At 36.7% G+C, this 20945-nt stretch overlaps 1 protein-coding gene across 1 annotated transcript in view; it reads left to right on the forward strand.

The window, feature by feature from the left end:
* Nucleotides 1–20945, forward strand: part of syne1a (spectrin repeat containing, nuclear envelope 1a) — a 166535-nt gene that overhangs the window by 42576 nt on the left and 103014 nt on the right. Inside the window, exons 10-37 of the mRNA XM_067383839.1 lie at nt 739–846; nt 4532–4669; nt 4752–4916; nt 5078–5190; nt 5390–5558; nt 5771–5867; nt 7535–7731; nt 7824–7988; nt 9049–9198; nt 9351–9497; nt 9861–10010; nt 10205–10363; nt 10697–10861; nt 10950–11084; nt 11179–11337; nt 11427–11635; nt 13633–13705; nt 13822–13986; nt 14284–14430; nt 14651–14746; nt 17143–17283; nt 17375–17535; nt 18037–18187; nt 18317–18544; nt 18641–18739; nt 20103–20290; nt 20391–20514; nt 20693–20859. Of these exons, the coding sequence (XP_067239940.1) occupies nt 739–846; nt 4532–4669; nt 4752–4916; nt 5078–5190; nt 5390–5558; nt 5771–5867; nt 7535–7731; nt 7824–7988; nt 9049–9198; nt 9351–9497; nt 9861–10010; nt 10205–10363; nt 10697–10861; nt 10950–11084; nt 11179–11337; nt 11427–11635; nt 13633–13705; nt 13822–13986; nt 14284–14430; nt 14651–14746; nt 17143–17283; nt 17375–17535; nt 18037–18187; nt 18317–18544; nt 18641–18739; nt 20103–20290; nt 20391–20514; nt 20693–20859 (4166 nt within the window). The remainder of the gene's footprint in view (nt 1–738; nt 847–4531; nt 4670–4751; nt 4917–5077; nt 5191–5389; nt 5559–5770; nt 5868–7534; nt 7732–7823; nt 7989–9048; nt 9199–9350; nt 9498–9860; nt 10011–10204; nt 10364–10696; nt 10862–10949; nt 11085–11178; nt 11338–11426; nt 11636–13632; nt 13706–13821; nt 13987–14283; nt 14431–14650; nt 14747–17142; nt 17284–17374; nt 17536–18036; nt 18188–18316; nt 18545–18640; nt 18740–20102; nt 20291–20390; nt 20515–20692; nt 20860–20945) is intronic.

Raw genomic sequence — 20945 nt, forward strand, 5'->3', positions numbered from 1 at the left:
AATGGTTCATAATCAAATTGAAGTGGTGAATTGATCCTGTCACCACCTGGTCCTTTTGTAGAAACTATTAGTTCTCTCATGCCACCGTCTGCTAGCGTTTCATGGTCACTGTAATTTAAACCATTTTTGCCTCTTTGTTATACATTTAAACTAAGACAATATTAGGTTTTAATATTCCAGAGCATTGTATGCCTGTGACAGTATTCGTTTCTGGGAGGCGGGGAGAGGAGATCATGCAGCAGACGTTGGCAAGGTCATGATATAATCATTTTGATGACCCAAAGGCATTGCCTCATCGAGGATGCCAAAATGTGAGATGAGCGCCGGAAGAATAGGCTTAATTTCATTAGAATTAGCTGAACACTGCTCTCACTTTCTCGCTCTTGTTCCTAATTCATAATAGGGAGGGTAAATGTGTGTAAAATGATTAGTATCTCCCCCGCAGAGCTGATTTCTTGCTCCCCCGTGGAGAGGTTTGGGGCAGATCTGCACAATGGAGGAGAATAACTCTGCAAACAGCAGGAGCACAAAGTCTGTGTTGGATTTATAAATGCAGCATTAGTGATGCATGTTTGAACAGCAAAATTGTATTGAGTCGAGGGTTTAAAGTGCATTAAATTACTTTAGGTAAGGAAATGATGAGCACAGAGCTCCCCAAGGGCCTTAAATCTTCGCAAATGTTTGCTTTTTGTCTTGTTTCTACAATCCTTACTAACTCAGTGCCCTTTTTTCTCTCAGAGGGAGCAGCGTAAGACACTGAGGGATCTAAAAGCGTGGGCAGATCAGTTGGAGAGAGACTGCGCTCAAGCCCAGAGGGACGGAGGAAGTCTTGGTGTGAAGTACCAGGTGAGCTCAGGGTCTCAATCAGTCATGAGATATCAACTGGATACCTGAGTAAAACTTTAGGAATCTTAGTTAGTGTTAAAGGTGCCATAGAACGTTTTTTTTAAAAGATGTAATATAAGTCTAAGGTGTCCCCTGAATGTTTCTGTGAAGTTTCAGCTAAAAATACCCCATAGATTTTTTTTTATTAATTTTTTAAATGTCGATTTCGGGGCATCATTAAATATTAGTCTAGTCGGCCACTTTAAATTCTCGTGCTCTCCGCCCACGGAGCTTGCGCTTGCCTTAAACAGCATAAACAAAGTTCACACAGCTAATATAACCCTCAAAATGGAACTTTACAAAGTGTTCGTCATGCAGCATGTCTAATCGTGTAAGTATAGTATTTATTTGGATGTTTACATTTGATTCTGAATGAGTTTGATAGTGCTCCGTGGCTAAAGCTAACATTACACACTGTTGGAGAGATTTATAAAGAATGAAGTTGTGTTTATGATTTATACAGACTGCAAGTGTTTAAAAAATGAAAATAACGACAGTTTTGTCTCCGTGAATACAGTAAGAAATGATGGTAACTTTAAACACATTTAACAGTACATTAGCTACATGCGAACGAAACATTTAGAAAGGCAATTTACAAATATCACTAAAAATATCATGTTATCATGGATCATGTCAGTTTTTATTGCTCCATCTGCCATTTTTTTGCTGTTGTCCTTGCTTGCTTACCTAGTCTGATGATTCAGCTGTGCACATCCAGACGTTAATACTGCCTGCCCTTGTGTAATGCTTGAACATGAGCTGGCATATAGAAATATTGGGGGTGTACACCCCGACTGTTACGTAACAGTCGGTGTTATGTTGAGATTCGCCTGTTCTTTGGAGGTCTTTTAACCAAATGAGATTTATAGAGACTCACTGTATTTGAGACTCACTGTATGTCATTTCCATGTACTGAACTCTTGTTATTTAACTATGCCAAGATAAATGGCCACTGTTGATACCGATGTCCAAGAAAGCAGGTTGGCTGTTGTTCGAAGTAGTACTGATATATGGTGGCATCCCAAAGTCTAAATTACTAGTAAAAATGCTTCTATTTTGTGTTTTTTGTAAATTAATAGAACTGTTTTCATTATAAATAATAAAATCAGCAGCTGGAAACTAATTGAAATTCAGAATTCTTACAGAGCTCCAGACTGTTACAAAAATGGTCACAAATGAGTCTTTTAAAATGAATCAGATTCATTCAGTTAGTGAATCATGCTTTTGAACCCCCATTGTAATGAAGCGATTCTGTGATTTGTCATTTCAGGGGCCAATGGCATCCTTTTTTGCCTTAGTAGACTATTTGGTATTTAGCCCTTTTGTTTTAATGACATAAGCACTTGAGCTAAAAGTACATGCTCTATACAATCATTTAAAGGTGCCATCGAAAGTTTTTTTTACAAAATGTAATATAAGTCTAAAGTGGCATAATTAGAAATGCGCCGATTCATGCTGCGGCCCCTTTAAATTCTCGTGCTCTCCGCCCACGGAGCTCGCGCTTGCCTTGAACAGCATAAACAAAGTTCACACAGCTAATATAACCCTCAAAATGGATCTTTACAAAGTGTTCGTCATGCATGCTGCATGCATACATCGGATTATGTGAGTATTGTATTTATTTGGATGTTTACATTTGATTCTGAATGAGTTTGAGGCTATGCTCCGTGGCTAACGGCTAATGCTACACTGTTGGAGAGATTTATAAAGAATGAAGTTTATGCATTATACAGACTGCAAGTGTTTAAAAAATGAAAATAGTGACGGCTCTTGTCTCCGTGAATACAGTAAGAAACAATGGTAACATTAACCACATTTAACAGTACATTAGCAACACACTAACGAAACATTTAGAAAGACAGTTTACAAATATGACTAAAAATATCATGATATCATGGATCATGTCAGTTTTTATTGCTCCATCTGCCATTTTTCGCTGTTGTCCTTGCTTGCTTACCTAGTCTGATGATTCAGCTGTGCACATCCAGACGTTAATACTGGCTTGTGTAATGCCGTGAACATGGGCTGGCATATGCAAATATTGGGGGCGTACACCCCGGTTGTTACAGTACGTAACAGTCGGTGTTATGTTGAGATTCGCCTGTTCTTCGGAGGTCTTTTAAACAAATGAGATTTATATAAGAAGGAGGAAACAATGGAGTTTGAGACTCACTGTATGTCTTTTCCATGTACTGAACTCTTGTTATTCAACTATGCTGAGGTAAATTCAATTTTTAATTCTAGGGCACCTTTAAATACTTGGGGTCAGTAATACGTTTTCTTTTGAAAGACATGAATACTTTTAGCAAGGATGCATTAAACTGATCAAAAATGACAGAAATTACTTTTACATTGTTGCTTTTTTGAAATTCTGTTTCAAATAAATGCTGTTCTTTTTAACTTTCTATTGAATCCTAAAAAAAAATATCATAGTTTCCAACAATATTAAAGAGATCGTTCATCTTTGGAACACAAATTAAGATATTTTTCATCAAATCCAATGGCTCAGTAAGGCCTGCATTGACAGCAAGACAATTAACACTTTCAATGTCCAGAAAGCTACTAAAGACATATTTAAAACAGTTCATGTGACTACAGTGGTTCAACCTTAACATTATAAAGTGACGAGAATACTCTTTGTGCACCAAAAAACAAAATAACGACTTCATTCAGCAATATCTTGTGATGGGCGATTTCAAAACACCGCTTCATGAAGCTTCGAAGCTTTATGAATGTTTTGTTTCGAATCAGTGGTTCGGAGTGTGTATCACACTGCCAAAGTCACGTGATTTCAGTAAACGAGGCCTCGTTGCGTCATGTGTTTTAGAAATTTCAATGGTTCAACGCGATTGCGGGGCCCACTCCCAGATATTTGCTTAGGGCCCCCAGTAACCTAAACATGCCTCTGATAACGAGAAATGTTTCTTGAGCACCAAATTGAGATATTAGAATGATTTCTGATGGATCATGTGACAATATTATAATGATTTCACAATATTACTGCTGTGTTTTTGATCATATAATGTGGCTTTGGTGAGCATTAAGATGCTTCTTTCAAAAAACTTCCCAATCCCAAACTTTTAAATAGTATTGAATGGAATTTTCAATGTGGTCTCAGACTTTTGGACACAACTGTGTGTATAATAATCATCATTCTGTGTAAGAAAAATGGAAAAATGTGAAAAATATAGTAGATCCCAGACAAAACATTAGTTGCTTAACACACCAACATACGCATACAGACAACACTAATATACATTAGAGCTGAGAGCTCTCGTTGCTTTCATAATCATGGGCACTACACACCAGTGAAGCGACGTCTGTCGCGCCCACGGATATGTTCCATATTCAGAAGAGTCTGAGCTCTAGCAGGGACCGCATGGGTAGAGAGAAAGTGGAAAATTGGAGCCCATTATTGCATGAATACATGCATGTGCAATTTGGCTGTTTAAATTCTTTTTCAGCTTTTGGCATGTCTCTCTTTCTCTCTTCCTCTTGCTTTGTCATTTTTTCGACAGGTTGTGTTATCTTGCTGCCGCTCTCATATTAGCATTACATTGGGCATTATTTGAATATTCTGAATTTAATAATTGAATTTCCAGTAGTTCTCTCTTTCATTCACTCACTCGCGCTCTCTTTCACTCAGACGTTCAAACGTTATCGTGTACAGTTTGAGGTGCAGAGAAGACAAGTGGAGACATGTGTTCAGTCCACTCAGAAGGACGGCAAGCTGACTGCAGATCAGGCTCTGGTCAAACAGGCCTGGGAGAGACTGTCTGCAAGGGTCAGATACACCATAGATTTGAATTATTTTTATAAGAAGATAATTACATACAAATTCATGCAGTTATTTTTCTTGTCTGCAGCTTTTGGATTGGCATCTACAGCTGGATAGTGGTTTGCCACATCCTCTGGGTGAAGTTGGTGTGTATTTACATAAAGCAGAGAAGATCCTACGAGAGGAGCTGGTCCCTCAGCAGGCCCATGATGAAACCGCAAAAGCCATTCACAAAAAGCGACTACACGACCAGGTAAAACAGGATGAGAAAGTCTGTGTTTGTCTGTATGAATGTGTATGAGGTATTGGAGAATGGATGAATGAATGAGACTCTATTAATGAGTAACAAGACCAGCAGAACCTTCACTTTCTCCCTTTAACATGAATCCTGGATCTTACATTTTGGTTGTTCAGGAGATCTTAAGGCTTCTTGAAAGACACAAGCAGACCTTGCAGTTAATCCACAGAGACAGATGTGTTAATAAAGTCCCCATTCCCATAGAACAACTGCAAGACATGGCAGAGAGGTAAAAAAAACAGATAAAAGAGATTCAATGTATAATTGCAATTAAAATTCAATTTGCAATGGCTATAAATAAAACTTTGTATAAATTGTTATATTATATTATATTATATATTATATTATATTATATTATATTATATTATATTATATTATATTATATTATATTATATTATATTAACCTGTTTTTATTGAACTGCTTTCAGATTAAACTACATATCTACCTCCTCACACATTCACTTGAGCAAACTGGAATTCTGGGAGATGAAATATGGTATGCTAGCATTTTTGACACTAGCTGAGTCAAAGCTGAAATCCTGGATCATTAAATATGGGCGCCTGGAGTCAATGGAGCTTCTTCTACAGAGCTATGGTGTAAGTTTACAAACCAGAGGGAATCTGTATAAGATTTTTTTTTTCCCATTTTTCGTTCAGCTCCTCCATTGCCTAACTATACAAATAAGTTTTCGTACATAGTAGTCTTTGAGGCCATTCCATTAAATGCAGTATAGCCTAAGATAGTAATTACTCCGATTGCACAACTAAATGATCTGACCTTTACATTTGTTCATTCTCTGCATCTCTAGTCTTTTGTGGAGGGACAGCAGTTCTTTGAGAAGTATGAATCCAACCACCAGGCTCTGATACAAGCTGCTGAGCTCTACATTAAAGCAGACAGCTCAGGTATGCTTCATATTCTGAATAATTTTGTGTTGACTGTTAAATGATAGTTTGGTAACAGCACTACAACTTCTAGCAGTGGTTTTCGTCTTGGTGTTTCACTGTGCAATTACTTCTTTTTCTCATCACTTTTTATGAGAATCATCAAATCTAGCATAATTTATTTATTTATATATTTTATATTAAAGAGGAAATGGGGAAGAGGGGGGCCATCCATAAAGATTTTGATCCTGGACCCCATGAATTTTAGCAGTATTGCGGCCTTGGGTGAATTAAAAAAAAAAGTATTTGTAATGTACAAATCATATCATGGCTTGGCAGATAAAGGCAGTTTTTTTAAAGCAAATCCTTCAAATTTCACCATCTCTGTGTCCAGAGGGCAGAATGATAGCAACTCACCTTGTTTCACCCTCAGTGAGTTTAATCCTTGTGGACTCAGTAGTCAATCAGTCTGTGCCTATAGCATCTTCATGCTTTAACTGTCTGTCTCTCGTTCTCTCTCTCTCTTTCATTCTTGCTCTTTTCCTTTTGGTTTTTCTTTCTCTTTCTATGCTCATTCCACTCTCCTCGGGCTACTGGTAAATGAGGTTTTCCCAGGCACAGAACTCAAAAGGGAATTCCAGTCCATTAGTGCAGATACTGTATTCTAATTGGGTTTCTCTGGGCAATAGACTGCCAACATGTTGCTTTGTCCATGCCTAAGGCAACCTCAACATAGGGGTGGTCTTTGTGTTATATATCTGATGTGTGATTGGAAGATCACAAAATAGGTCTTCCTGAAGCCAATCACATCTTATCACGGTGGTTTATTGCAGCTCTACTCAACTGGTAGGTTGCAACTCAAAACTGGGTCACTGGTATGTTCTGAATGTGTTGTAGACAGAATATTATATTATATTATATTATATTATATTATATTATATTATATTATATTATATTATATTATATTATATTATATTATATTATATTATATTATATTAATTATATTATATTATATTATATTATATTATATTATATTATATTATATTATATTGTTTTATATTATATTATATTATATTATATTATATTATATTTATTATATTATATTATATTATATTATATTATATTATATTATATTATATTATATTATATTATATTATATTATATTATATATTCATTTTTGTTATTAACTAAAACTATTAATTTTTTTTCGTTAATGCAGCTGAAATAAAATAAAAAATAAATAGGAAATGACAATTAAAGTACTAAAATTACTAAAACTGAAAGAAAAGGAATTTGAATCTAAACAGAATTATGAAAACTAAAATTTAAATTAAAACTGAAAATATTAAAGCTGAATCAAAATGTTATTAAATACTATAACAGTAAATAAATAATACTAACATAGCACTGTATATTTTATAAGGGGGGAAAATTATATATACATATATAATAATATGCAGCTAACCATAAAATCTTATGATTAAGATATAAGATAGCAATAATAATTAAGATAGTGAAATAAATAGGTTTAGCAGCTTTTAAAAGGGAAGGATAATACTTGAGGATTTATTATTATTTATTTGTTTGTAAGTACTAGTACTAATATTAGTATTAGATTTATTATTACATATTTATTAGTACTTTTATGAATCTGCTCTGCTTTTGTATGTCATGTTTTGATATTTTAGTTGAGGGAGAGGTAAAGCTCTTCATGCGAGAGGTGTCTGATCAGTGGAGGAGTCTGTCAGTGGAGGTGCGAAGCGTCAGGTCCATGCTGGAGGAGGTGCAGTGTAACTGGTTGAGGTACAACAGCTGCGTGGCCTCATTGCAGGCCTGGCTGGAGGACGCTCAGGGGGCTCTCAGACAACCTGAGAACACCAAACGGGTGAGACAACCACATATATGGAAGGCATGTCTCTAAAAATAACTAGTACGGTTATGTTTATAATACATTCTTATCCTCTTTTGTTTTTGCAGGAGTTTTTTCGTAACCTTCCGCACTGGATAGACCAGCACGCTGCTATGAACGATGCAGGCAACTTTCTGATTGAGACCTGTGATGAAACAGTGACACGTGATGTAAAGCATCAGCTTCTGCTTCTCAATGGAAGATGGAGGGAGCTGTTTCTTAAGGTCAAACAGGTAAACACACGTTCTCACTCACATCTAAGACAAGAAGCTGGTTGGTTTAAAGGGGTAGTTCACTAAAAAATGTCAATTCTGTCACTATGGGCCCTATTTTAACGATCTAAGTGCATGGTCTAAAGCGTATGGTGAAGGTGCACTTGGGGCGTGTTCAAATCCACTTTTGATAGTTTAATGACGAAAAAAATGGTTGGTGCGCCAGGTGCAAGGTCCAAAAGAGTTGTACCTAAAGTCTTAAAGGGATAGTTCACCCAAAAAAGAAATTTTAATGTTTATCTGCTTACCCCCAGCTCATCCAAGATGCAGGGTTTAATTTAGATTTGTCTGTGCAAGTTTTATTTACTCTTATATTACAAGTTCCCATCCACTAGCATTATTTGACTGACAGACGGCAACGGTTGGAGTTAAAAATCCTCATTTGTGTTCTACTGAAGAAACAAAGTCACCTACATCTTGGATGCGCTGGGGGTAAGCAGATAAACATCAAATTTTCATTTTTGGGTGAACTATCCCTTTAATGAGTCATGGGTGTGTTTTGGGCGTAACGTCCAATAAAACAATCAGAGTGTCATCTCCCATTCCCTTTAAAAGCCAGGTGCGCTTGCACCATGGTGAATTGCTATTTACATGGCAGAATATAGACACCCTCAACCTGACGAATTAGTTTAAACACAACTGTGTATTGCCACAATTGGTCAAATAAATAGCCAATTACATTCGTCATTACTGCAAATAGGTAATTCTCCATTACTATCCTTTATGACATGTAGGCTTTTTTATCTTTATGTACACAATAATAATCTTTTACATTGTAATACTTTTATTTTTAATATTTGGTGCATATTACTTACACGCTCTTAACAAAATAACAAAAAAATGCTGTGGCATTGACTTTAGACCAGGCTTTTGTTGGTCAATGGCGCAGTCGTTTTCAGTTGCCTCCAAATAGCAACACTCCAACAATGCACTAGTGTTTTGTGTTTCATGGAAGAAAGAAAGTCATATGTGGTTCATATTTAAAAGAACCATTTCTTTAATTATAAAATCTCTTTTTCAGTACGCTCGTCTTCCTGAGACTCATAATGTAAGGACACACCAGGACATCAACACAGACATACAAGAGTTTCTGGACACTTCCATTACCAAACTTACCTCACCACTTCAAGTATCATTGTTGGATGTCAAAGCCTTTATGCAGGATGTTGAGGTAAAAAGGTTTCAGCATTCTCTGTATTTAGAGTGTGTTGTTGAATCTTTGTCTCTATATGTGAGATTGGCCACTCAGAAATGAAAAATGTAAGACTTGCCAATTTTGAGTTTCACCTAAGCCTTCTGATATAATTTACATACATATTGCAGGACATGAAGCACAGGCTGCCTGCTGTGGAAGCACAATATAAGGTGGCTGCTCGCTCTGCACAGCTTCTGGCCAAAGACTCTGTTCATGGTGGTGGACCTAAAGCACTTTCTTCTACTATAACAACAACTGAAGCACAGCTCCACAAGGTTTGTGCAATGTTGCTAACTTGAATTATATTATTAATTAAATCATTTCTTTCTGAAAGTGGAAGTGAATAGTAACCACAGGTTTTCTTACTAAAAAGGCATCAAGAAACATGACATAATTGGTATGGCTGCAGATTACTTTGAATGCAAGTCATTTGATCCACTTTATGCTACTTGCTATCAGTTTCGGAGCTTGACTGCCTCTGGTCACCATTTACTTACATTATAAAATGTCTGCTTCTGTATTCTGCAAAATAAAAAAGACCAGATAAATTTGGAATGATATAAGTCATATCATATGATTTTCATTTGACATACGTCTGGTAATAAATTATGTATAATTGTTTGTTTTTATCCTTACAGCTGAAAGAAAAGTGTCCTTTAATTTTGAGGGAGTGTCAGGCTCTATTTCCTCTGTTAGAGGAGCTAGAAAAACAAATCTCAGCTTTCTACCAGACAGCGGAGCATGCTGGACACATCATCACCCAGCAACACAACCCGGAAATGTGCCAGGTCAGTACAGACCACTGGGAGGAAAAGATTACAGAAGAAGAATACAGTGTGGTGAAACAGTAATGATGTGACAAATAATAAGTGGCTGTCTTTTGTAATTCCACAAGAATTCAATAAGGAAAAGATCCCTGGTTGTATCAGTGTGAACTAGAATTGATCTCTGTGTTAATTTTTGTTTTATTAATTTTTTGCAGGAGCTACAAACTCAGCAGCAGACCTGTAAGCGTTGTGTTTGTGCTATGGAGCGCAGTTACCTGTCTCTACAGAGGGCGCTGTGCTGTGCGAAATCCCTACACAATTTTGACATGTCTCTTCTGCAGAACAGAGTAACGGAGATTCAGACCACTGCACAGGTCAGATTACATTATAAAACATTCATACACTACCATTTAAAAATTTGTGGTTCAGTAAGATTTTTGTAAAGAAATAAGTATTTTTATTCAGCAAATAATTTAAACATGACAATAAACAAAATAAAAAAGCACCATAAAAGTAGTCCATATGACTCCTGTGCTATAATCCCGAAGCAATACAAAATTTAAGGCAGTCTTCATTGAAAGACTTCTCTGCTGCATCTCTTCTTTAACTCTTGCTTGATTTCCACAAAAGTAACTATTTGATTAAAAGACATGGATTTGTCCATCAACTTCAGATCTGATGGAGTACCTGTGTTGTACTCTGATTAGGCTTTGATGCAGGAGGCTTTAGAGTGGAGGCAAGTGGCAGAGAATAACGGCAACCTCATGCGGAGGTTTGAGGAGTCTCGTGCTGACCTGGAGAAGGCGCTGCGTGTGGGCCAGGCCTGTTTAAAGGAAAGGGGAGACCCAGATGAGCTGTTCCGCAAACATAATGTACGTCAATAATGTCTTAATCGGCGAACCCTTCAAACATGTTTATCTTGTCCTGTTCTTCTAATTAAGTGTGTAATTATTTGCACAGGAGTTCTTTGGACGACTAGACCAGCACATTTTAAGTGCTTATTTAAAGGCGTGTGATGACCTCACTGATATCATTTCCGAGGAAGATCAACAGAGTCTGCGAGAGACAGTCAGAAGACTGCACAAGCAATGGAAGGTCAGTTGGAAGGTCAAAAATGGTGAAAATTTAGACAAGTTAACAGGAATATACTTCCAAAAGGATTCCTCACGATGCATTTTCTTTATCCCAGGACATTCAAGCCGAGGCTCCATCCCATCTGCTCAGACTCCGGGTGGAAAAAGAGAGGCGTTTGGTGATGTCCACATTACAGGAGTGTAGGACAGAGCTGAAAAGGGAGGACAAAGCCCTGCTCACAGCCGGCAGTGAAAGAATTATCAAAGAACACAGGGTGAGATATAGCAGATAAATAAAATATCATGCAAGTTACATTTCATGACGTGGGAGTTATCTATTTGATCTGTTTGGGTGTCTTTATAGGCATTTTTCAGACAGAAAAACCCACTTTCTGCATGTGAGAAGCGACTAAAGACAATGGAGCATCTCTGTCAGGATCTTCCAGAAAATGACCTAGGCTATAAAACACTGGAGGAAACCAGAGATCATCTTTCAGAGGTCAGGGGTTTAGTAGAGCGAATGCACTTGAGACTACAACAGCACCCTGATAAATGGAGAGAGTGGCATGCCAGGTGAGATGCAAATATTTAATGCTTAAATGGAACATATTACAGGACAAATTCTGTCCATGCCATGATTTCATGAAATGCAGAATGGTGTAAATTCTATGGGAACTCTGAAAACTTTGATGGTGAGGCTTGTCGATCTGCCAAGTCTTTCTGATAAGGCTAGTTTAATAAGAAAAGTTAGTTAAGCTGAGCTACCGGTAGTTCAGAAGCCTGGTAGGGACAGCAACACATCAACATCCAAAACAGCCCATGTGAAAAAGAAGTACACTTTAGCATAATTTATAAAGAAAACCTATTACAGAAATAATATAGTTTAACAGAATAAACTTAAATGCTAACTGAACGTAAAGTTTTTGGACACTTGCAATTAAATGAAAATGTATTATAATTTGAATTTATATGAAATGCAATTTACTGAACTTTTTTTTTACCTACTTAAGTAGGACTTACATTTTATATGTAATCAATTTTTACAATTACTGTCAAAATATGGTAAAATTGTACTTGTACAAGCATTTATTGTAAAATAAAATATACTTTAATGTCATTTCTGTTGAAACATGTATTTAAATATATTTGTAATCACGCATTTGTAATGAAGTTGCAATATAGTAAATTTAAAATATAATAACTTTAAATATAACATTGAATAACACACTACAGTTAAAATTACAGTAAGGTACGTTACATTTGCTTTAACATCAAAATAAGTGTACTTATTTAAAACACAACAAGTTTATTAAAACAATGATTTAAAATGTACTTTAAAATGAAAACGTTTAATTTAGCATTATTACAAAGGTCACTTAAGTGTACTTAAGTGTTTTAAAGGTGCCCTAGAATTAAAAATTGAATTTACCTTGGCATAGTTAAATAACAAGAGTTCAGTACATGTAAATGACATACAGTGAGTCTCAAACTCCATTGTTTTCTCCTTCTTATATAAATCTCATTTGTTTAAAAGACCTCCGAAAAACAGGCGAATCTCAACATAACACCGACTGTTACGTAACAGTCAGGATCATTAATATGTATGCATATGCCATATGCATATGTCCCCAATATTTGCATATGCCAGCCCATGTTCAAGGCATTAGACAAGGGTAGCCAGTATTAACGTCTGGATCTGCACAGCTGAATCATCAGACTAGGTAAGCAAGCAAGAACAATAGCGAAAAATGGCAGATGGCGCAATAATAACTGACATGACATCATAATATTTTAAGTGATATTTGTAAATTGTCTTTTTAAATGTTTCGTTAGCATGTTGCTAATGTACTGTTAAATGTGGTTAAAGTTACCATTGTTTCTTACTGTAGTCACAGAGACAAGACTGTCGTTATTTTCATTTTTTAAACAAGTGTACTCCAACAGTGTAACATTAGCCGTTAGCCACGGAGCACAGCCTCAAACTCATTCAGAATCAAATGTAAACATCCAAATAAATACCATACTTATGCAATTAGACATGCTGCATGACGAACACTTTGTAAAGATCCATTTTGAGGGTTATATTAGCTGTGTGAACTTTGTTTATGCTGTTAAAGGCAAGCGCGAGCTCCGGGGGCGGAGAGCACGAGAATTTAAAGGGTCCAGCCTGAATCGGCGCATATTTAATGATGCCCCAAAATAGGCAGCTAAAAAAATGAATAAAAGAAAATATATTGGGTATTTTGAGCTGAAACTTCACAGTCACATTCAGGGGACACCTTAGACTTATATTACATCTTTTAAAAAACGTTCTACGGCACCTTTAAGAAACATAGTCATGAAAGGGTACTTTCTTTATGTACATTTAAGTGGCCATTTATTTAATCAATATTATATTACCTGCATGTACAGTTTTTAAAAATATACTTTGTAAGTAAACTACAAGTGCACATTCAGTACAGTTCAGTACATTTCTTTTTCACAAGAGACAACATGCTGCTGAGTAAGTTGTGTTTTTTGTTGTTGTTGTTTTTGATTGATTGATTTGTTTTTTCTTTGATGTGCTCCAGGTTCAGTGAGCTGTCTGGATGGCTTCTCTCCCAGCAGACGATGCAAATTGGTGCTGAAATCTCCTCTGTCCAGGTAAGCTCACCCCAAATCTGAGACTTGTGCTCATTTGCATGCTGTATGCAGTATGTGTATGCAAACCACTGTCTGTTATGTGACTTCAGCTGACCTCTCTCTCCTTCTCTCTGCAGATGCAGCGTCGGGCGGTAAAGGCTCAGGGCGAGACTCTGGATTGGCTCAAAGCTCGTCTTGCTGTGCTGGAGGAGATAAGTCCTGAGAGTGAGGTTCACACACAGAGAGCTGCTCTTGATAAACTTAAACAACAGTTTTCTGCACTGCTGCTGTCTCTGTCTGAGGTGAAGAGTGGTTCTCATGTCTGCTAGTTTAAATGCAAGGTGTACTGTTGCCAGTCCCCCTCTTTGCCCATGGGAAAATGTCATGTGCCATGTTCACATTGGAAAGAAAATGTGCAAGAAAATTTTATGCTAATTTTAATTTAATGTTAATATATGGCTATTAGAATAAAATTCTCTATGTGCATATTTCATATCATCTGCAGGAACTTTTTATTGTACATATATCTGTGGCGTTACTGTTTGACATTTTGCCTTGATGCTATTTTGCATGGTTAAAATCTTTTACTATTTTCTCAGGATGCTCCCGTTGCTGTGGCCAATGAAGGAAACATAATGACTGGAAAGGAGGTGAAGGAGGAGGAGGTGATTCAGACAGAGGAGCACAGAAGAATACTGAATGCAGAAAATATAACAGAAGCCAAACAGCTGCTCCTCATTCACCAGGTAGGGACTGTAGATTTCATTTTGTTGACACATATAATGCAATAGACATGATGAATTTTATCAATTTTATTTGCTAATCTGACTGCTGTGAATAAGTGATTCTTTCCCATGCATAATATTCCAAGGGGTGAGTGTAAGGATCATTTATTCATTTTTTTTCTTCCTTTCTGTTTTTCCCCTTCTCTTTCTTGTCTGTCGATTTTTCATGGTGTGTACTCAGCAAAATCTGAAGGCACAGGAAGCAAAAGAGATGGATGTGAGATCTCAAGGTAATTTCTGCAAAGAAGACTGGGCAGCTAAGGAGAAACACCTGCAGGTAACACTTTCAGTCAAATTATATTTACACATATGCCATATTATAATTCAATTTAATCCCTCTAAAGTGTCTGTAAAAACTGTTCAGTAAGCTCTCCATATGTTAGCTCATAGCAATTTAGCTACATCGGCAGGATCCTAACTGTCATTAAACCTCATAAATGACTGACTTCCAGTGTTGCAACAAATAGCACTTCTCATTTTAGACTCGACTCTCAGTCAATTTAAGTTTGACGTTAGTATTTTGCAATGCTAACAGCAATACTCTATGAAGAAAACAGATACACACTAATATTTGGTATAAAAATACATGTTTTGTTATGATTTATACCATACCATACGAAATCATACTGGGATTGCCCTCTCCATGAAGGAACCATGTGATGTACTTTAGAATCTGGCCAAAGCAGTGGTTTTCAAGGGGGGCCTCAGAAAACTTCCAAGGGGCCTCAAGATGACTTAAAATGATCTAAAAAAAAAAAAAAAGAATAAAAAGAAAATAAGATAAAACATGCATTAAATTAGGCTAAAGCAACTAAAAATCAAGATTTTTTTCAACCTCGACACCTTCTTCGAAGAACCAGGTTTCCCTGTGTTGGGGATAATGCATTACAAGTAATGTGAGTTGATTACTTTTTCCAAGTAACTAGTAAAGTAACGCATTACTTTTAAATTTTCAACAAAAAAGTAACGCAAATTACTTTGTTTTCCCATTTATTGACTGACACCTCTCTTGTCCACATGTTGAGAAAAAACAGGAGAAAGTGCAGAGGTGTTGTATGCGCTGTGTGAACATGATGGTTATTGTAGTTCTAGACTAAATGTGAGCATGCATTTACTCATCTATCTTGCACGAAAATAGATGAAATGCAAACCTGCATTAATTAAATGTTAAATTACTCAAATATACTTTATGTATTTAATCTCACTTTATTAACCAGGGTCTTTGCTGCTGACCTGATCGATGATCCAATTCAACAATGATAAGTAAAAATGGCTTTAGATAAGCATCACATTTGTGCTTAAAGGTGCCCTAGATTCAAAAATTGAATTTACGTCGGCATAGTTGAATAACAAGAGTTCAGTACATGGAAATGACATACACTGAGTCTCAAACTCCACTGTTTCATCCTTCTTATATAAATCTCATTTGTTTAAACGACCTCCAAAGAACAGGCGAATCTCAACATAACACCGACTGTTACATAACAGTCGGGGTGTACGCCCCCAATATTTGCATATGCCAGCCCATGTTCAATGCATTACACAAGCCAGTATTAACGTCTGGATCTGTGCACAGCTGAATCATCAGACTAGGTAAGCAAGCAAGAACAACAGCGAAAAATGGCAGATGGAGCGATAATAACTGACATGATCCATGATAACATGATATTTTTAGTGATATTTGTAAATTGTCTTTCTAAATGTTTTGTTAGCATGTTGCTAATGTACTGTTAAATGTGGTTAAAGTTACCATCGTTTATTACTGTATTCACAGAGACAAGAGAGCCGTCGCTATTTTCATTATTAAACACTTGCAGTCTGTATAATGCATAAACACAACTTCATTCTTTATAAATCTCTCCAACAGTGTAGCATTAGCCGTTAGCCATGGAGCACAGCCTCAAACTCATTCATAAACAAATGTAAACATCCAAATAAATACTATACTCACAGGAAGCAATGTATGCATGATGAACACTTTGCAAAGATCCATTTTGAGGGTTATATTAGCTGTGTGAACTTTGTGTTTGCTGTTTAAGGCAGTTGAGAGCTCGCTGGGGCGGAGAAGCGGGAGATTTCAAGGGGCCTCACGCTTAATTGGTGCATATGTAATAATGGCTCAAAATAGGCAGTTAAAAAAAATTAATTAAAAAAATCTATCACAGACACGTTCAGGGGACACCTTAGACTTATATTACACCTTTTGAAAAAGCACCTCTAGGGCACCTTTAATGTCTACTCTACAGGTGTGAATTTCCTTCAGCCTGAGGCTTTTTAATTTCACTTGTGAAAGTGTGAAAGTGCCTTTACATTTTCAAACCCAGTCCAGGTTAGAAAAATATCACAAAAGTAACGTAACACATTACTTTCCATAAAAAAGTAACTAAGTAATGCAATCAGCTACTTTTTAGTAACGCAATATTGTAACGTATTACAATATTATAACGTATACGTTTCAGAACTTTCCCCAACACTGGTAGCCTAATGTTGAAAAAACTAATATAAAAGTCATGTTGACTAAATATTGTTGTGGACAATTGTAGGCCTTAAAGCTTTAGAACGACCCTCTCTTCAGAGAGGTGCAACCCCGTAATGCAGCATGAGTAATTGGCAAGAAATGTAATCACTCAAATTACTTGCAGTTGGTAATGTGTGATTCTCATTGCTCTTCAGGTCACTGTGAATGCATGGCAGGAGTTTGATTTGGAGAGAGAGGCCATCTGGCAGTTTGTTTGCCTTGTCAGTCCTGTCCTGCAGAGGGAGCTCATCTTCAGCAGCCTGGACAACCTCAAGACTGAGATGAAAAATGTTAAAGTGAGAGCGCACAGACAAAAATATATATTAGTTACATGTTTAATGAACTTTGGACTGAGAATAATACTCATATCTATGTGTGTTTGTTTAGGAGCTTCATGAGCAGGGTATCACGTTTGCTGTACAAGCTGAGTCCCTGGTGAAGAAGGCAGCAGATATTAAACTTGGTCCTCACAATCAGTCTTTACTACAGGATCAGGCCCAGTCCACAAAAGAGAGACTGCAGGAGATACAGACCAGCCTCAGGAAAATGTAAGACAGCTTTAATCTACTGTACATACATATACGGACCTTATTTCTTGTAGCAGCCTACATGCAAGTAAACCTTACTAAAATAGAGAAAAATTCAGACAATTCAAGAGTATGATGCCAGATTGGAATCTTCATCAACCTTACTCAGAATATGCCTGCTAGATGCAATAACATTTTGGGGCATTTTTACAATGTTGCGTGATTTGCATTATGATTGAATCGTGTAGTGAATCAGGTGCCAAATGACGCAGAGTGCAAATACTAAAAATTAATTCTTTGTGAATTCCTTAATTATGTTCCTTAAGAAAAATAAGTGTGCTTAATTGAATATATTTAAAAAAAAATGAACTTTCAGATAATATAACTTTTAATTTGATAAAATTAAATGTGCATTCTGTAAAGAGAACATTCTTTTAAAGTACCTTATTTCAATAATAACTACTCTTTTTAGGGGTACTCTTTTTCACAAAAGGTGTTCCTTTCCTGTCTCTGTTCCAATAGTGTGTCAGATCTGGAGATGATGCACAGATGGTGGCAAAGTTTCAGTTGTGAGTCTGAGGCTTTCTTCTCCTGGGTCTGTGATAGTAAGAGGGAGCTTGAAGCTTTCAGCAGAACCTCTGCCAAGCTGGATGAGCAGATTCACATAGTGGAGGTAAACAAAGATATTGACCGGGATCAGAAGACTGTAACTTAATAAACATAACCAAATTAACCAGACAACATGATTCAGGTTTCATTTAGCACTCAATGAATGAAGTCTCCTCATTGTTTTCCATATTAGATGTTGAAGGAGGGCTTAGAGGAGAAGATGGACATCTTTAGCCGATTGGAGACAGAGTTTCAATCTTTAATTCAGTTCTTTGCACCGAATGAGGCAGGGCGAATTAAAGCACGTCTGATGCAGATTGAAAGATACCGGGAAGAGTTTAAGAACAGCGTGGAGCAACGAGAGGCAGAGCTTCACTCTAGTTTGAGAAATACAAAACAATTTACCCAAGATCTCAATGAGGTAACACTATAAACATGGCTCTCTGTGCTACTCTGATTTGATATATTATTCAAGCGATGTTTGATGTGTGCTATTAAATGTTTTCACGTATCTTAGGTGGAAGGTTTGCTGAATGGCCTACAGGAAAAGCTGAAAATACCAGTTACTTCCTGTACATCAGCATCAAGAACATATAAAACTCTCCATGAACATATGGTTAGTATTACATATGTCTGAAAGTTAAAGTCCTAAATAAATTTCCATACCATACTGAATATATTATTTAGACCAGGGGTGTAAAACTCAAATTGAGGGCCATTAGCCAGGTGGTCTTAGCAGTTTCAACAAATACCAGTATATATACAATCATCACAATATAGTTTTGTAATGATTAAAAGTTGACTAAAATACATAAAAATCAGTTCAAATGTGCAGTATGATATTTATAAATATTACATTTTATTTCAAATTAAGTGACTGGATTAGATGCAGCATGTCTGTTTGTTGCCGTCTCTTAGGATACAGTTTCAGTTTTGTTTTTGTGTTTTAGGGCTATTATAATCAGCCATGTGGAAAAATATATTGACTGCTGTTTAGTAATCCTAAGAGAACTGCAGGGTAACGAAGACAAAACCAAAAATGCAGAAAGTAAAAATCAATTTGCAGACCGGATTAAAGGATAAACTATTTACACTTGAAGGGCTGCTTGAAATAATCCACACATTCAGCCAGGGGGCAATTAGTATAAGACGCCCTATAGGCTTTATGTCGAATGTCACATGAACAAACAGGAAAACAGATTCTTATTTCATCTGCTTGGAGAAAGTGTTAACGGCAGTACAAACGGATGTCGATATCTGCAGATTTTTAAGGTTGTAAGCTAACCTAGCTAGTTATTTTTATTGTTGGCATTTTATGCTGTTTAAATATCTAAATGTTATTGAGAAGAAGAAAAATAAAAAAACTTTTAGATATCAAATTGCATATGCGATGGACATTGGTTATGCTCGCAGAACCTGATTTTGCTGAGTTCAACATGTTCCTTGGTCAACATTTTTGTTGATCCTGGAACAACATTCAAATTAACCAGATTTGAGGGACAAGTTTAGAGACTATGTCAAGTTTAGGCTTAAAATCATGAATTGGTGCTTCTACATCAGTGTTATTCATCTATCATTTCACTCTGATTTTTGGGATAACTTATGGGTAGGGTTAGGTTTAGGGGTAGGAATAGGGTTAAGACTAAATTTTCAGACTGGAATGTTGTTCCAGGATCAACAAAATACATTGACCCGTGAACGTATCTAACTCTGCAAAATCAGGACGTGTGCTATGCTCATCTTTGCTTTACTCCTTTGATGGTGTCTTGAGTAAAACAGCCCTATATTTAAAAAAACACATACAAAAGACCTGAATTGGAAGTGATGAGACCTGTTTTATAGAATACAGAAGTTTGTTGCACATAACCCTATTTAAAAACCATGTACTACAAGTTTCACTTAACTGTTGCCTTTAAAAATATGATTACATAAAAAGCATTTGAGGCCGCTAGAGTAACATTTATTTCCTTCATTCTCAGGATGTAGTGCAGCGTCTACAGCAGCTGGGGCCCAGGCTGATGTCTCTGAGTCTGGGCTGGAGGAGGCTGTCTGATGGGGGACGGATGGAGAAAGCAGTGGCTGACCTTCAGCAGGCTCACAAATTATATACCCAGCAAGCCACTGAAAAGCAATCAAAACTGGAGAACCTGTTAACTCTGTGGCAAAGGCATGTGTTTGCATATTTATTTGTTGCATAATGCATGTTGACTTTTGTCACTTAAAAGATTGTAATATAAAAAACAATGTTTTGGCTGTCTGATTTTTAGATGTGAGAGAGATCTTTCACTTCTGCAGTCCTGGTTGAACAGGTGTGAAACTCTATGCAGTTCAGACTCTCCCTACCTGACCACAGACAATGTGAAGCTACAAAGCCATCTTCAGATGCTGCAGGTGAGTGTGAAGACTGAAGGGTATTTTGGGTGTTTTCATTTTCCACATCCTAGGTTCTTTATGTTTAATGTTTATGGTTTGAATTACCATCACTCATTTAAAATTCTCAAAAACTATTTTGTGACACTATGACAAAAATGGCAAAGAACCAATAACATCTTTTTTTATGGTGTACCAGGACATGCAGTCAGAAGTTCCCACTCAGGAGTCTTTGTTGGAAAGTTTGGAGACCCGAGCAGAGTCTCTGTACTCCTCAGCCTCAGTTGAAAGGACCGCAGAGCTTAGAGATCTTCACTGTAGCCTGGAAGAGAGGTGGTGTTCTCTCAGTACTAATATACCACTCAGGTAATAATTTCTATTTTTTGTCCTTGTCATGCTGATGTGCTCCTAAAATATACACAGTTTTAAATTAGTCTCTTTCTGTCCCAGAA

Source organism: Chanodichthys erythropterus, chromosome 4 (genome assembly GCF_024489055.1).
Source record: "Chanodichthys erythropterus isolate Z2021 chromosome 4, ASM2448905v1, whole genome shotgun sequence".
Taxonomy (NCBI): Eukaryota; Metazoa; Chordata; class Actinopteri; order Cypriniformes; family Xenocyprididae; genus Chanodichthys; species Chanodichthys erythropterus.